Source organism: Rousettus aegyptiacus, unplaced genomic scaffold (assembly GCF_014176215.1).
Source record: "Rousettus aegyptiacus isolate mRouAeg1 unplaced genomic scaffold, mRouAeg1.p scaffold_m13_p_2, whole genome shotgun sequence".
Taxonomy (NCBI): Eukaryota; Metazoa; Chordata; class Mammalia; order Chiroptera; family Pteropodidae; genus Rousettus; species Rousettus aegyptiacus.
Window position 1 is genome coordinate 153,921,146 of NW_023416295.1, and position 17,427 is coordinate 153,938,572.

The 17,427-nt window shown below is 34.5% G+C and overlaps 1 protein-coding gene and 1 pseudogene across 3 annotated transcripts; both read left to right on the forward strand.

Moving 5' to 3' along the window:
- The first annotated feature begins 5,412 nt into the window (after positions 1-5,412).
- MAGOHB (mago homolog B, exon junction complex subunit) lies at positions 5,413-12,457 on the forward strand. Of its 3 annotated transcripts, none has more exons than XM_016156420.2 (5): positions 5,413-5,581; positions 7,823-7,881; positions 8,563-8,673; positions 10,541-10,623; positions 12,093-12,457. In XM_016156420.2, exons 1-5 carry the CDS (start codon positions 5,488-5,490, stop codon positions 12,190-12,192), a joined length of 447 nt encoding a protein of 148 aa, XP_016011906.1. In that variant the 5' UTR covers positions 5,413-5,487; the 3' UTR covers positions 12,193-12,457. The 3 variants fall into 3 exon arrangements, with proteins under 3 accessions (XP_016011906.1, XP_016011907.1, XP_016011908.1); XM_016156421.2 differs by having other exon boundaries at positions 5,432-5,581; positions 7,779-7,881; XM_016156422.2 differs by having other exon boundaries at positions 5,489-5,581; positions 7,782-7,881.
- A 1,170-nt stretch (positions 12,458-13,627) lies between these two features.
- On the forward strand, positions 13,628-13,745 carry LOC118614130 (annotated as a pseudogene).
- The last annotated feature ends 3,682 nt before the right edge of the window (positions 13,746-17,427 follow it).

Here is a 17,427-nt window from a genome sequence, read left to right on the forward strand (position 1 = left end):
ATGTACTGTGAAACTTTTTCATTAAATTAATATTTATTGAGTGAAAGTGGGTTTTTCTGGTATACGACTGCTAAAATCTTTACAATAAAGAGGATAAAAGTAAATAGATGGAAGTTAATGTCAACAGAAAAATTCAGTATTGAATTTACCCTGGCAGAAAAGGGATAAAATGGGGATGGTACCTCATGGGGTTATGAGGACTGAATGAGAATATGTATTCATATAGTATCTGGCACATAACATGTGCTCAATAGATGTTAGTTTCTTTCTTTCTTTTTTTTTTTTTTTGTCACCTTTCTATCCTGGAATCTTTCACATCTTTTTCATTTAAAATCTACTGTGGTCAGTCACACTGTATGGCAGGACATGCTTGAAGACAATGACATGATGCAGGTACCACATGACTAAAATGATGAACTCATCATTTTTGTGTGAGCTTCTGGATGACGATAGTAGTTTCCTCCTGTTTTAAAATGCTGAAAATATTGTGATGATGACAATTTAGTTGAACACATGATTTTTAAAGAATACTCATTCTGGGTAATCTGGGAGGGACATCTAAGTAGGAAAGATGACTGGCAGTTGAAAATTTTGTGGAAGTTAGAACCCTAATGTAGTCATGATGAGTCATTCAACTGAATAATGATTCTTGCACGTGGAAGAATACCACAGTGACCAGTCAGGAATGAAATGGGTGATGAGTGGCAGTAGAGAGAAGGCAGGTTGAGTGGCTTAGCACAAAATGATAAAGTCTATGAAATCTTATTGTTGTTTCTTGCCTGCCCATTTAAGTCAAATTTATAAAATTTATTTACTTAAATATTTTTTTAAAAATTGAGTGTTAAGGACAATGCTTTCTAGACATTGTGTTAGGAGTTGGATAAAAGGAACAGCGAGCTTTTGGTTAGCCTAGAAAGTAAAAGACATTATATACATATTTGTGTGGGTATTTCTAAATTAAAAATTTTGGTAAGCGCTATGAAGAAAAAATATAGAAATGTAGAAGAGAGTATCAAATGAGGAAATCCCTAAAGAAATGGCATTTAAACTGGGACCTACGGATGGGGAAGTAAGCCTGATGTACAGTGAGAAGAGTCTTCCTGGAGGACTATATGTGTGAAAACTCTGAGGCAAGAAAAAAAAGCATAGTTTGTTTGAGGACTTGCAAGGCGGCAAGTGGGAAGGGAGCAGAGTGAGGTGAGAGGAAAGTGGTGCATGATGAAACGGCATCGTTCTTTCATGCCGTATGTTAATTTTTTTTTTTTTTTTAAGGAGGGAAAGCAGAGGACAATTGCTATTTTAACTTTTTACCCATAATTTTATTTGTTTTTTGAACATAGTTCTGGAAAATGGGACACAGTAATTGTATATTCTAAGAAAACTAAGTTTTTCTCTAACTTGGCTACACTTTTTTTCCAAAGGGGGGATTATATTTCTGGCATCTTTGACTTAAGCATAAGAGGTGTTTCCAAGCTAACTAATGGAAAAGAGAATTAAGATATATACTATTTAAACAAGTTGGATCTGGGCAAGAGTTGGTTTTGATCCTCACCTCCAATATTGCTTTTTTCAATTTATACTTTATTATTAAAAAAATCCAACATAGCTAGGAACTGAGCAAACACCCACCTGGATAAAGTATCTAATTGAAACTTGACAATGTACTTTAAACTTAGAATAGTCTGAACCAGTAACTTTCAGATCATGCTCGTGGAGAATGCCAGTGTTTTTCATGCTAGATTTAGGTGTTTCATTAACAAATTTGAATAATAAATGTTTCCCCCCACCATTTTTAAAGGAAAAAAGTAAGCTAATAGATAGACTCTTCTAGTCTTAACTCTGCTGTAATAATTTTTATTAAGTTATTTCTTTACTGTAACACATTTAAACAAATATGTAGCAAATACAATGGAAGACTGGGAGGATAGCCCATTATGCTTAATTTAGCAGACTGTTTTTACCTGTTTTGGAAATAAGAGTTAGTGGTTATGTTGTGTTAGAAGCATACAATATTGTCATATGCTGAAATATTAGTTTGTATAATGAAATTAAATATATCATCATGTCATAGTAATCTAGCAATAGCTCCAAGTGCTCACAACATATGAACATACCTGAGAAATAATAGTGTGGAAATTTTGATGTTTTTGTATGACGATGTTTCTCTTAAAGTAATGTCACTGAGTGGTTAAAAAGACATATATGATTAAAATTCCATTGATAAGTCTATTGGAGAAGAGAAGAGAAAAAGGTGGGTGAATGGAATAAAGACGGAAATAGATTATCTCATCCTGATATTAAAAAATTTAAATTCATGAGAATGTTGTTTTAGACCATATAGTATTCTTGATTTATTACTCTAATCCATTTAATGAAATGAGATAGCCTTGACACCTTTGGTTCTATAAATACAAAGCCAAAACTATTCAAAAGCTATTGATAAAATAATCAAATGCAAGCAAAACCAAACAAAACCATGCTCTTTAGTGTTTATCGTAGGAAACTCAGAACATATTTCTGAAAGTCATAAGTAGGAATGATTTGATAATTTTAAATGGTGAGGCAAAAGGTAAAAGATGTGTGAGGACAGAGCAGACAAGAGAGATCAAAGGAAGAGAGAATTTTAGACTTAGAAAAAATCTGCAGAACATTTTAAAAGGCTAAATTAACACATAAGAAATAATCATCTCTCACCATAGCCTTCTGACTTGATCCATCACCATGAAGCTGAAAGCAATAAACTTTTAGAAACTCTAGTGGGAAATTATTACTTATCGATGAATATCGTGATAAATTAAATTAGATGAATATTGATTTGATTAAATCATTAAGCCTTAATTTCAGCTGCAGTTGAAAGTAAAGTTAATATTTCTTAATAACTTCAGAAGGGTGTTTTAATGCTAACCATAGATAGGTTGCATTAGCAAAGGTGGAAGTAGTTCTTTATTTGGCTTTATTTAAGCAGCCCAAACATTTATTTTCATGAAGAATTTGAAGCCTGAAATTCAGATTTTTCGACATTTGAAAAATATTTTAGGTATTTCCAGCCTGAGGAAACGGTATAAAATGGGTCTCATATAACCTTACTGTCCAACACCATAGCCACTAGACACATATGGCTATTTAAATATAAATCTAAATTTATACAAACAAATAACATTTTAAAATAAAAATTCAATTCCTCAGTTTCACTAGCCATATTTCAAGTGCTCAAAAATCATTCACAACATTTCCACATCTTTTACATAACATCCCTGATCACAAAACACTGTGTTTATATCACTTTGCATTCCTTATCATGATTCAAGAGATACATGTTTTGACTTTTTTTTATTTGTTTTTGCTTAAATATATAAAGGATTAAGTAAATATTTTCATATTTATTTTAGAAACAGGATTAGAGAGGATTACTATTGAGCTCAGAACCTATAAATGGGATAAAGACAGTAATTGACTCACAGATAAATATCTTAGCAGCATGCATTCCACATGCTCTATTTACATGGTCACAGTTCTGGTATTTGTAGTTCTATTCAGGTAAGCACAAAGATGAACACATGTGCCAAAAATATGAAGAAAATGAATTAGGGAATCTAAAGATATTGTATGAGGTTCCCTACCAAAAAAAAAAAAAAAAACCCAAATGGATTATTGCCTGTATTTTCAGAGATACTGTGGAATACCAAGGTCAGATTTCTGTGTATAATTTTTGTAGTAAGTATAGTGACTGACTTGTCACCGTTTGCCTGGGACTTTCCAGGTTTTAAAACTGAAAGTCTCACATCACAGGAAACTCCTCAGTACTGGGCAAACTGGAATGGTTAGTCACCCTCCAAGTAAGGGATGGTGGTTTATGTTTCTTATATATTTTCCATAATAGCAGCTTATAGTAGGAATTGAATAATTTTTCTATATTATACAATGGTTAATGTTGACTTCTATATTGACAGTTATGTAATTGTTAATATAGACTCAATATAACCTGGCCCAGTCTGCCTTTCTAGTTATTCCACTTTCATGAACCCCATGTTCTAACTATACTGAATTTCTTGGCTTTCCCCAATTATGCATTTTCACATAACTATGCCTTTGCTCAGGCTATTATCTGCCTGGAATGGCTTTTCTGTCCCTCTGAACATATATTTAACTTTTCCCACATGGTCCAATTCAAATAGTACATCCTGTCACCTAGCCTCTGATACTTCCCTTTCAACTTCCCCTATTCCCCAATAAAGTGGCTTTCTTCCTCAGTTGTACTACCAGCATTGAAAAAAATTCTTATAGCATTTGCTTCCTAATATTTGTCTACATTTGCTTTCTTTTCTAGATTACAAGTACAAAAAGCTCTATCTTTTTATTAAGTGTCTAACTATTTTTGGTACGTAGGAATGCCTGTTAAAACTTACTGTATAATGCTATATAAATTTTAAAACTTATTTTGCATGCCTTATCTCATTTGATCTTCTCAACAATTCTGTGAGCTTGGCAAAGTTGATTGCAGTATATTTTATTTATTTGGTTGATCAATGAACAGGCTAAGAGACAATGACTTAACCAAGGTTAGATAGAAGTTAAGTGCTGGAAATAAATCCCAGGCCTCCTGCCATTCTTTCTACTAAATCTCACTGAAGGTTAAAGGTCATCAGCAGATAGGATTAGCTGTGCGTTGGTAAAAAGATGATCAATAATATCAATAATATTTGAAAAACAGGCTTTCTGTAAAAGTTTACCTTGTTTTTGCCCATCTTCTAAACCCATTAGGGAAGCAGTCCTCCCTTCCCCAATTTATTTCTATCTGGTAAGAAACGTGGGCCAAACCATTTGATCTTAATTCACATTGCCAACACTCCACAGGCCACTAAAGATTCGCCCTCACTGAATGAAACAAGTTTCACTATTAAAAGGAAATCTCTTAAACCATGATTGTCAGGATTTTCAGTTTGAGTGTGCCTTTCAAAATTTCAGACGTCTCATCTGATGGATTCTTTCTACTTTGTCTCTATTATTTACAAGCTTCAAGTTGCCAGATAACTAGCATTGCCCAAGGGAGAAAACTCCATGTTAGGCATCTAGCAGAAAACAGTTGTATTCCCGATTATTGCGATTTTGTGCTTTACCTTTACTCATCCCACCAGTTAAAAGGGTGCAATGCCACACCCACCTAAGATGCTGCAAGAATTAGAGACCCAAAAATGCGACTTGCAAGCCCATAAGAATGCTATCACATTTTCACACTACCGTGCTTTGCTAATATAATATGATTTACTTAATTATGACAATAACATGAATGCTTCCGTCCCCAGTAAAGCGAAGTTCAAGTCGCTGCTACCTTCCCTCGGGGCTGCGGGCCTCACTCCCTGGGGACTCTGCAGGCCTCTCAGCGAGGACGCGCCTGCAGTGACGCATCTATCTGAGCGACTGACGTCACTGCCGGGCGCCAGGAGGCACGTTGGCCAGCGCTTCGGCGGGGCTTTGTGGGGGGCAAAAATGGCTATGGCCAGCGATTTCTACCTGCGCTACTATGTAGGGCACAAGGGCAAGTTTGGACACGAGTTTCTGGAGTTCGAGTTTCGGCCGGACGGTGAGCGGAGGAGCCGCGGCCGGCGCGGCCACCTAGCGCGGTGCTGGGCCTGGGGAAGCGGGCGGAGGGAGCGAGCCACCGGGCGGGGGCGCGAAGTGTGCGGTGGGGACTGAGGCCACTGCTAGAGCCGAAGTAAATAGGAGCTTGAGAATACAGGAGGCATAAATTGGTTTTGTGAATAGTTAATCGGTGTAATTCAGCAAAGCTAATCCTGCCAGATCGAAGTTCAATCTACGGTAATCAGCATCCTAGAGTCTGCTCACCCGAAAGGACGTTAAAGCATCCAGTTTATCCACTTAATACTTGAACGTTTTAAAGAACATCCTCATCATGTAGTAGTCCAGTGGATGCTTAAAATCTTTTGGTGGCTGATAATTTTTGGATTTACCCACTCATTCATTTTATTCATTCTGGAGCTGTATGTAAGGCAACATATCCAGAAAAACATGTCTAGGCCCGCTCTGAAGGGGGAGCACAATGTGTAGAAGAATGAGTGTAATGATGTGTTGTCTGTGCTTAAACACAATTGTTCTCCAAAGAATGCATTATTAGTAAAAAATAAGGAAGTGGTTAGTCCTACAGGAAGGAGTGGAGAAAGCTTCATAGAGAAGGTCACAATTGAGATGAGTCTTGAAACAGGTTATTATTATTATTACTACTACTACTCCTCCTACTCCTCCTCCTCCTCCTCCTCCTCCTCCTACTACTTGGTCTTTGAAGGAAAAACGCAGTGAGAGCAGCATGAGCAGAAGGAGAGGTAAAACTGCCTGGTGCCCATGAAATGTGCAGCAAATGCCATATTTTAACAACTCTGATTCTCTTTGAGAGTGTTTTTGTATATTGAACTCTTGGAACAAGAATGGTCCAACTGCATAGACTTTTCTTTTTTGAATGCATACTATATATGTGTCAGGCAGCACGTAAATACAAAAATCAAGGGTACAATGATGAGGAAGACTTTAATTTCCCACAAGGGGTTATATCTTGATGGGCAACACGGACATGAAACTAACCATAAAGCAGTATGGACGAAGTTCTGTGACAGCATGAAAGAAAACTTAGGGTAGGATCACATATTAGGAAAGGGGAAGAGTATCAGACATTTCAGACAGAATTCAAGATAACTACAGCTCTGCAATTATTTAGAAACCTTATTCTCCCAGGTCTCTTCTAAATTTAGCAAAGCAGCCAATTTATCTGAATTCTCCATCTGTTCTTTCCTTATGTGATACTGTTTTCATTGCCTTTGCTGATGAATAGTTTTCAGCTAAAAGTGTTTATATCACTTTTAGCCAGTTACATAAATTAAGTAGTCTAATATTATCTGAGGTTTTTATGCCAAAACAGTAGTTCCCATCCATTTATCTGACACCATACTATTCACGTACTTCCATCAGTAATAGTGATTCGTTAGGGGTTCGCTTCATTAGGCTAACTGATTATTTTAGAGGTCCAGGACTACATTGTATCTGTACTTGGGCAGCTGACTTAGCCACGAGGAGAAGCATGCATTAGGGAGCACAAAAGTTATGATGGATTAAAGTTAAATATAGATCAGCTAACAAAATGGCCAACTTTTATCCAGAAGCAGTACATAGTTTGTGTGCTTCTTAATCATAATTTTAAAATATTAGCATTGCTATATTATTACACCTATATTAATTTGAAGGAAAATAAATAAAAGGACATTTTGGAGTGATGGGGAAAGCATGAGTATTGGAAGGAAGTATATCTAGATCTAAATCTTTTGTGACCCTGGACAAATACTTGACTGTTTTCTCAATTACGAATAGGTGAGAAAATAAAACCCATTTTTAAAGGTTGTTTTATTGATTAGATTAAATGCTCTGGGTTAATCACTTAGTACCAATATAGACATAAAACATAAGCTTTAAAAGAAATGTTTGTTCCTTTTTCAGATTTCCTGTCTAGTTCAGAACATAACTTAAGAAAATGGGCCTTTAAAATGGCCTTCCCACTATAATGAAGGCATGGAATATTTAAAAATTATATCAAATGCATGGTATATTTAAAATTTTGACTAGCTTCAACTGCAGCTAATTTAAAGCAGATCATGGAGTGTCTACATGTCTAGCATTGATGTTATGGTAGGAGGGAAGAAGTTTTAATTGTAGTAGTATAAAGTGGTCTTTATCTTCAAAATTGCTTATGATGTCATTTCTTTATTTTTTTTTAGCAGTTTTTGCTGTTTTAGATTGAATTTTTTTCCACTCCCCACAGGAAAGCTTAGATATGCCAACAACAGTAATTACAAAAATGATGTCATGATCAGAAAAGAGGTAGGTTCTTTTCGAATGTCTAACTTTTTACATTTAGTCATTTTCCTCATATCTGTATTGAACTTACAAAAGTACACATAAGGCTGTAATATAAAAAAAAGCCAATTTATAGATTGCAAAGGAATTTTCTTTAAATTAGTTATAATTTTAGCATCTGCAAGAACAAATGCAATCTGAATATATTTATAGTCCCACATTTGAACATATCATTTAATTCATTTTATAATTAAATTGTCCTTTTACTCTTTTCACTATTTAAAATGATAATCATGATTTAGACAGAGTATGAATTTTAAATAAAAGGCTCAAAAGCTAGGGAAAAGAAAAAATTCAGATGACTGCAGTGTGTACTTGTATTTGTCTCTGTTCATCTCATAGCTTTTGTATTGTTACCACTAACCACTTGGAGATATTTGAGTCCCATTTCACCAAGGCAGTATACAAGGTTTTAAAAGCAGGCTAAGTAATGTGAAGATGGAAAAATACATATTAAAGGAAAAAGCAAGAGAGTGAAGAAAAATCTTAAGAAGGATGACTTATTCTCTCTCTTGTACTTTGGAATCAGCATTAAAATTTTCCGTGATATTCTATTTAAATATTTAGGATTTGTAACTCTTATTTCTTTTTGCGTTGTGAAGGAAATAGAGGCATTATAAAATTTTTATTATAACTTATTTTCAGGCGTATGTACACAAGAGTGTTATGGAAGAACTGAAGAGAATTATTGATGACAGTGAAATTACAAAAGAAGATGATGCCTTGTGGCCTCCTCCTGATAGGGTTGGCCGACAGGTTTGTATTTAGTGATTCTTTAAGTAAATAAATATTAAAAATTGATAGTATAATTGTTTCTTCTTAATTTAGACTAGATCCTCACTGATTTTTTAGTTTTCCATTTAGTAGATGCCTGATAAACACTCTTAATTTTTTTTCACTTAGCCTCATTTTTTGCACTGCCTCCTAGTAGTAAAGGAGTCCATTCATAGCTCTAAATATAGACATTTCTGTACAGTCTGTAGTCACCCCAGCCAACGTTAGGATGTTTTCACGCTATGATGAATAATTTCTATAATAATCACTTTTATTAGGAATACGTACAGATGGCTGTTAAATTCAAGACTTAAGATTTTCATTTACTATGTAAAATTTACTTTCTCCAAATTTATAAATTCGAAAACTCTTATTTGCATCTTTATGCCCCAAAGAGGGATTTGATTGGTTTCTTCATTCAAACTGACCACTGCCTTTGCCTCTCATATTCCCTTCAGAGTAATTGATGTTTCCCAAAGGGCTTCTGAAGAGCTCTCAAGGCCTAATTTCACTCTGTAGAAAGAGTTTGATTTCTCAACTGGGTTTTTCAACTCTTGGAGAAATGAAATATGATCCCTAGAGGAAGAAACATTTAGTTTCACTTTTGTGTGTTCCCAGGATTGTACTTGGTAACATTTTCTTTGACTAGAAGAGAATGTGGAGAAGTCTTAACAGATGCTGACACTATGTAGCAGTAACTTAACTCTTCTATTTAAAGAAACATTATTTAGGAGAGCAAAGGTAATATAGTTAACAATATTTATGCATTGTAAACCCTTTTAAAAAGTAAATTTAGATCTCAGTTTGTTTTATGCCTATGTACATAAATACTGAAAAACAGAAACAATAGCAGTAGACCGTTTATCTCTCGTAAACTCAGGATGAGCCCAGTATTTTCATCTACCCCCTTGATATAGTCATGTGTTTCAGATATTGGGGAGGATTAGGCATGCTCCAGAAATTGGTCTTTAAGTAAAAGATTTTTTGATCGTTTGAGAACCTTAGTTAATTCTCCATAAACTGCATAAATTAGACTCTGATCAGTTATATAACTATGACTGTCTAATCACATCTGGTATTTAACCTGAGAAATCACCACAGACATAGCCTCTTAATTGTTAGTTTTAGATTTGCAGGTAAAATGTAGAGAAAAATATACAATAATTATGGCCTAATAGGAACATCTATATTATGTTGTGTTTGTTATACTAGTTCTTAATTTCTTTGTTTTATGAAGTCGAAATGTATAGTTTTTCAGTCTCGTGGTCCAGGATTCAAATATCAGTACTATCACTTATTGGTGGTTATAAATATCAACAAGTTTTTTCCAATGCTTTCTGAGTCTTGGATTTCACAGTTGTAAAAGTAGGCTGATAAAGCCTACCTGATAAGTGCATTTTAGGGATTACAGATAATGTTTGTAAAATCTCTGGCGGTGCTATTATTAATATTATGTATTTTATTTTTAGAGCTTGGTAAGGGTAATTATGTTTGCATTTATTATATTAAAAATAGGCTTATACCCATATTATTACACCATTGTGCTTTAAAGTGATGCTTTCAGTTTTTACTGACGTTACAAGAACGTCACTTTTCAGTATGTCATTCATTTTATAGTATCCTCTTTATGAGATCTCTGGAAAGCAGTTTTGATTGGTCTTAACATTGGGGACATAGTTTGTGTCTAACAGATCGAGGGTTTTTTGTTTTTGTTTTTGTTTTTTTTCTCATCTTCTCTATGACTGCTAGAAAACTTGCAGCTAAAATGAAGACCTTGGTAGCAAGAATACAGATATCTCTGGGAGGGATTTTTATGTTAACTATATTTCTTAATTTTATTTTTTTTCAGGAGCTTGAAATTGTAATTGGAGATGAACACATTTCTTTTACCACATCAAAAATAGGTTCTCTTATTGATGTAAATCAGTCAAAGTGAGTATGTTAAAGCTTTTTTCTAAAGTAATAAAATTTATTAGGTTCATTTTGGAACTGTAACCAGTTTGCTAAGATTCTTTCTGTGACACCCTATCAGTTTATTACACAAATGCAATTTTGATTTTTATGTCGTTAAAGCCTTCTTAGCAAAGAAGGTAGCAGTGTATTTTATTGTTTTCAAAACAAACAAACAAACAAAAAACGATCTGACAACTATGTATAATAATGCCCAAGTTTTATTAGCTACTTTTTTGTAAAAATCTGGACACAGTGTCACAAATTTAAAAGACATTCTATTGGATGCCAGCCTCATTAGCCCCATACCACATCATGTTTCTCCTTGGGTTTAATACTTCAAAGAAAGGGAAAAAATCTAGTATAGCTTAATGGCTTTAGCTACTTATGCCTTCTCAAGTTCTGTGTCCCTGTAGTTCATATTATTGTCTCTACTTGAAAAATCTTTTTTTCCTCCAGTTATTTCTCTCCATTCTTTCCCTTTAAAAAGTCCTCATAGTGCTCTTATTCCTATCACTCTGAATTGTATTAACTTATTTGTTTGCTTTACTGGTTTGAACATAGTCTCCATGAGAACCTTGTATACCTCCAAAATTAGCACAGTACCTGGAATATAATAGATGCTCTATGAATATCTATCAGAGGAAAGGAGGGAGGAAGGAATGCATAGTAACTATTGGATACAGAAGGCTATGTTCATACAGACCGACCAGATGTTTTTAAACTATCGGTTTTCCCACAGTGAGGATGTGGCAGTCATATCCTACTGGGATTATAAACTGGTACAGTGACAGTGTTTTTTGGAAAGGAATTTGATAATATACTTCAAAAGCCGTTAATATTTTTCACTCATCTTTGTCCTAGTAATTTCATTTTTGAGTGTCTGTTCTGCGAAAATATTCTCAAATAATGAAAAAGCTCTATTATTCATAAAGATGGTCATTGAAGTCTTATTTATAATTGGGAAAATATCCAAATGTATACCATGGAGAGAATTGTTCAATTAACTAAAAATATATATGAATTTTTAAAAAATGTAATGGAAAAAGTAATGTTATAAAGGGCACAAGGAATGATTTTAGTTATCAAAAAAAAAAAAACAGTAAAATATTTGTAGCTATTCTGTGAGGAATGACTATTATAAGTATTATTTTTCTATCTTTATAATTTTATCTACTTTATACATTTTGTGATACATAGCTATTTTATAAGCGAATAAACATTTTAAGTATGAAATGAATACTAGTGACGGAAATTTTATTTTTATCTTTTTTAAAAAAGATAGATATGGTAATTGTTCAGTATGTTCATTTTAGTTAAAGCAAATTCTCCTGAATTCCTTTAACTTAATTGTTTTAGGCTTTTGTTTTTTTTGTTTTAGGAATTATTTGTAAAATTATGTTGTTTCATGCTAGGATCAAAAAAATAACATTTACCTTTTTAAATTCTAGGGATCCTGAAGGCCTTCGAGTATTTTACTATTTGGTACAGGACCTGAAATGTTTAGTTTTTAGTCTTATTGGATTACATTTCAAGATTAAACCAATCTAAATTGTACGTTTTTTGAAGCTGTTTTTCTATTTAATTAAGGGATGGGTAGGGAGGGTTTATTTGTCATTTACAATTTTGGGATTTTTATGAATGTGAAGCAGACATTTTTTGTATGCAAACTGAAATAAGAAAATACATTAACAGGCTTAATGGTTATCTTCACTTGTGTCCAAGTGGGTTGGACAGTTTCTACACACATTAAATTTTGTAAATAAAAACTACCTTCAGTTAAAATTTTGCTCTAATAAACTTATCAAAACCTGGATCGAGAATGTTTTTTTTCAGGAGCCTATGTCTCTTACTCACTTTAAAGATAATAAAAAATTGTTCTAATAGGTACATGCTATGGCAGAAGTTCTTTCAGGTAGAAATATGTAGCAGGATTCCCATCCATTAAAGGCAATTGTAGATCTTTCCTTATTTCTTCCATATCTGATAGAATTTTATTTTTTGGTGCTTATAGAAGTTATTTGCAGAAGATTCTGGATTTTTTACATTTAACATAAACTCCTCAGGAATTATTTACATTTCAGTTTTTTTGGTATAAGCAGTAATTTCCTTAAGGGTTTCAAAGGTAAAGTCAGTACCCCAAGTCAGGCGTATCTGTTACTGGACTCTTGCTTCACAAATACATATTGTGTATGTCTGTGGGAAATAAATGAGTTTTCAGCTTTAAAATTTATTTAAAATTTAGACTTAAATGTGTATATGTTTGTGTGGGTGTATCTATATATTTACATTTTAACTCCTAATGAGTTAAAATGTAAATATATAGATACACCCACAGTTCCCTTCAACCTCTTTCTGATAGACTTGACCTTTCATTACACCTGTCAGTAACCATGCTCTAGTATCTGTTACTCCTTCATCTGAACCCCCACTCATTAAAAGTGCAGTTCTGGTATTCATAATCCACTTGCCTGAAGACCAGTGAGTACTGACCTTAGGGTGAAAGAACTGGTCTCTGAAGGCTTATAGCACTCTGTCTAGTAAACTTTGAGACAATAGAAATGTTCTGTATCTGTGTAGTCCAGTAGATAGCCACTGGCTACTACATATGGCTACTGAGTACTTAATATGTGGCTTATATAACTGAATTTATAGTCCTGTTTAATTAGAAAAAAAATTTTAACATGAAAAATTTCAAATATAGAAAACTGAAAGAATTATACAATGAACATCCATATTATCAATGTAGATTCTATAATGGACTTTTTTTTTTTTTACTGTAATAAGTTTTACAATAAATTATGTGTTGTTGGTTTTCCACTTAAGGGTGAAATAACTTGTATAAATCGTGCCAATAGAGCAATTTTTTTAAAGCACTATTTAATTTTGATTAAATTTAGATAGTCACATGTGGCTTATCACTACCTTTGGACAGTGTAGCTCTAGCCTGGCTTGGAGTGGAGTATTTGGTTTATGTTGCATGAAAAAGCATGGTCTGCTACCCTGAACAAGCCTGATCCTGTCTGATCTCAGAAGCTAAGCAGGGTTGGGCCTGGTTAGTACTTGGATGGGAGACCACCTCGGAAGACCAGGTGCTGTAGACATAAAAAATATATTAAAAAATAATAGATTGTAAGCTGATAAGGTCCTTGCAATCTGTGAGGTCAACCAAGGGTTGCCTTGCCTAAAAAAAAAAAAAAAAAAAAAAAATGCATGGCCATCCTCTTCAGGGTCACCCCAGAAAGTCACCCCATCTCCAACCTGCAAGACGACACTGTCGTCACCTTAGGTCCCTTACATGAAAATAAACATTTCTGTTCAAGTCATAGATCTTAATGGATGTTCAGTATAAAACCATGTTATAATTCTTTTACAATTAGATGTCAACCTCAAGGAGAAAGGAAGACACAATCACTTTTTGAATCGCCTGTGGGCCCACAATTTTTGATTGCTCCTCAAAATAATTTTTATTCTGTGGCTCCTGTTGAATAAGATAATCCACTCAAGGCTGAGCAAGGTTGGGGAGAAATAATTCCTACATTAAAAAATCTTTAACATATTATCTCTTTGTCTTCATTCTCTAACTTTCCTCTAGTGCTGATTTATTTATTATGCTTCGTTCCTACTATCTACTAAGTTTCTCATTCAAACCAAGATTGGAGAGTAGGACATTAGGATAAATATTTTATATTGTCTCTGATTTTCTTATACCTTGTTAGTAATGGCTCTTCGTTGCAACCAGCTGGTGGGCAATGATCATTAGAAATTTAAATTTTGTGCAGCACTAATTTTATGAGAAACTAGACATGTATAGCACTCAGGTCAGCAGATACATGTCCCTACTCCCACATCTCATAATAAAGAGACTTCTTGCAATAACCAAACATATTCTGAGTGGTTCAGTGCCCAGCCCTCCTTTTTCCCTTTCATGGGATGGAGTGCCACTGCTAAGCACCTAGCACAGTCTTTTCCATATAATAGGTGCTTTGTAAATGTTTATTAAACCAATTGTCTTTTGTACTTACTGCCTTGAGATTATTTGTCTTTGAATTTAGTCTAAGATAGAAGATACTCATTTCTGTTGCTATGGAAACCATTCAATTACCATGAATCATGCTGGCCCAATTGTAATCCTGATTTCTCCGGTATAATCTGAGTAGAGTACTTTAACCCTGCTCAACCAAAGCAATAAATACAGCACAGCAAAGAGGACTGGTGAGAAACGAGGTGTTCTGCCAGGCTCTACCATTCTATTTTATTTATATATTTTTATTTTGAATTTCTGGATTTTATGCCTCTGCTTTTTATAGAGTGCAGACAGACATTTCAATGATTATCAGGCTGGGTATTCATGTGGAAATTTTTATCTGTCTATAAATGATCGCTGAGATTATTTTATATGACCTATCATTAGACTACTTTGATTTGAAATGCGTGAGACCTGTGAACATGGGTTGTGCAGTAAGTTGAGCCACTGATCCATATGATTTTTTAGAAGACTATTAGAGCAGTTTTAGGTTCACAGCAAAATTGGAAGGAAGGTACAGAGATTTTCCACGTACCCTTGCCCCCCTTGAGTTAGTCTCCCTCATTATCAACATACCCCACCAGAGTGGTACACTTGTTACAACTGATGAACCTACATTGACGCATGACCACCCAAAGCCCATTGTTTACCTTACGGTTCACTCTTGGCAGTAAATGTTCTATGGGTTCGAGAAACATGTATCCAACATTATAGTATCACACAGAGTATTTTCACTGTCCTAAAAAACCCTCGTGTGCCGCCTATTCATTTCTCCCTACCCCGACCCCTAGGAATCACTGATCTTTTTATTGTCTCCAAAGTTTTATCTTTTCCAATGTGTCATTTAGTTGGAATCAGAGTATATAGCCTTTCCAGATGGACTTTTTTCATTTAACATATACATTAAAGTTTCCTCCATGGTTTTAATGGCTTAAAAGTTCATTTATCTTTAGCGCTGAATAATATTCCATGTCTGGATGGATCACAGTTTAATTTATCCATTCATATATGGAAGATATTTTGATTGCCTCCAAATTTTGGCAATTATGAGTAAAGCTACTATAAATAAATGCAGCTTTTTGTGTAAACATTGTTTATTGATTATTTTAATAACTGGTTTTCTAGCATGTGATAATAAGTTGGAATAGAAAATTTTAACAAATAATAAAAATAAACAGGAAAGGTAAATGAGTACTTTGCGAGTGAGCTTAAAGTCTGAACTGTGTGGTACAGTGGATAGAACTCTGAAGAATCAAACTTCATAGTTAGAGCACTGCTTCACGGAACTATTTTCCCTTTCAATCTGTGAATAGACTTTATCCCTTAGTGGCACAAAGCACAAATAGCCATCTGAAAGTCTTTCTTTGCCATTATTTCTTTATGCTTGCTTATTTCCTGAGGTGACCCTCTCATTTAGCTACTTAGAAATTGGAGGAAAGATGGTTACAGTTAGATTGACTGCTAGAGGCCAATTAGGACAATTTAGAGGATTCTAACTCGAGCAGTAAAGATAACGACAACAAAGGAGGTAGCTAATTAGGGGAAGAGGAAACCTTGAACAAGAGTCTCGGGTTTTTACTGTAAGAGCCGAGAAATTTAGTATCGCTCAGTGGCCTAAATGTTAGGCATTAGGACACATATTCCTGGAGGTGAGAATCTGGCCAGCTGAGTTTACTCTTCCCAGGAATATGCAGACCATCTTTGCTGCGGAGCTGGGGGTTGGTTATTCCAGACATCCTTCAATTCAGCCTAGGACAGGAAGAGCACCTGAAGTTTGAGTAAGTGGACCAACAGACAGAAGGTTCTTGTGGCCAGCACATACATTTTTCTCTACTATGAAGATACAGGGGGGCACAGGATTTCATTTGAGTTTTTTGGGCAGAAGGCCAAAATGAGTATCACCAAGCGGTAGCAAACTTAGGACCTCATAAATGTTGGTTATTTGTGTGTATCATACGTGTTTTATGTATGATATTTACTGTCGACTTGGTTCTTCCTTTTCTATGTTAAGCACACAGGTGCTCTACTTACTGTATCTGTACTAAACGTGTCTCCTGGTTACTAATTGACTTATCCATACTTAATATATCTCGTGCTTCTGCAGATGCCTCACAAGCTACCTCGTTTCATTTATCTTTCTGATTTGCTTGTTTCTCTTATTTTCCTGTAGCAGATTTGAACATTTTAAAATAATACAGCATATACAAATACCATGAAGGATGGTTTGTGATTTTGGTTTCTTAGGTGGGGTTGTTCTTCTCTTCTGCTTCAATCTAAGGCTTAAGACAGTTCTTGGGTGATTTATGGCAAAGATATATCCTTTTGGCGTCACAACTCTATGTAGCTTGTCTTCTATTTGGAATCATAGGTGAGATTCCTTATTCAGCCTATTATATCAATTAAGGGAAAAACTGGCTTCAGTGCTTTATTATGCTCCTGGGTTTCTGCCTTCATTTACCACTCAGCCTGAGTTACGAATCTGCTTCTTGCCAGTTCATAAATTTATTCAAGGTTTAATTTTTTTTATATCAGCATTTATAATTGTTTTCAATAGGAAAATAGTTCTAAGTAGAGAGCCAGAGGAGAGAGAGAGTAATCAGGGGGATCATTTTATAAACTCTATAAATGTCTAACCAATGTACTGCATACTTGAAACAAAACATAAAAATTAGGTAGGCTCTTTAATTGCAGCTTAAATTTTGTATGGCCACCAGATGGCATCACCACACAAAACAAGCTCTAAAATCAAGACTCAAATT

Coding starts and splice junctions, on each gene's coding strand:
- MAGOHB (XM_016156420.2), top strand. CDS start 5,488: ATGGCTATGGCCAGCGATTTCTACCTGCGCTACTATGTAGGGCACAAG. Junction 5,582..7,822: donor GTTCGAGTTTCGGCCGGACG/GTGAGCGGAGGA, acceptor CACTCCCCACAG/GAAAGCTTAGATATGCCAAC. Junction 7,882..8,562: donor ATGTCATGATCAGAAAAGAG/GTAGGTTCTTTT, acceptor ACTTATTTTCAG/GCGTATGTACACAAGAGTGT.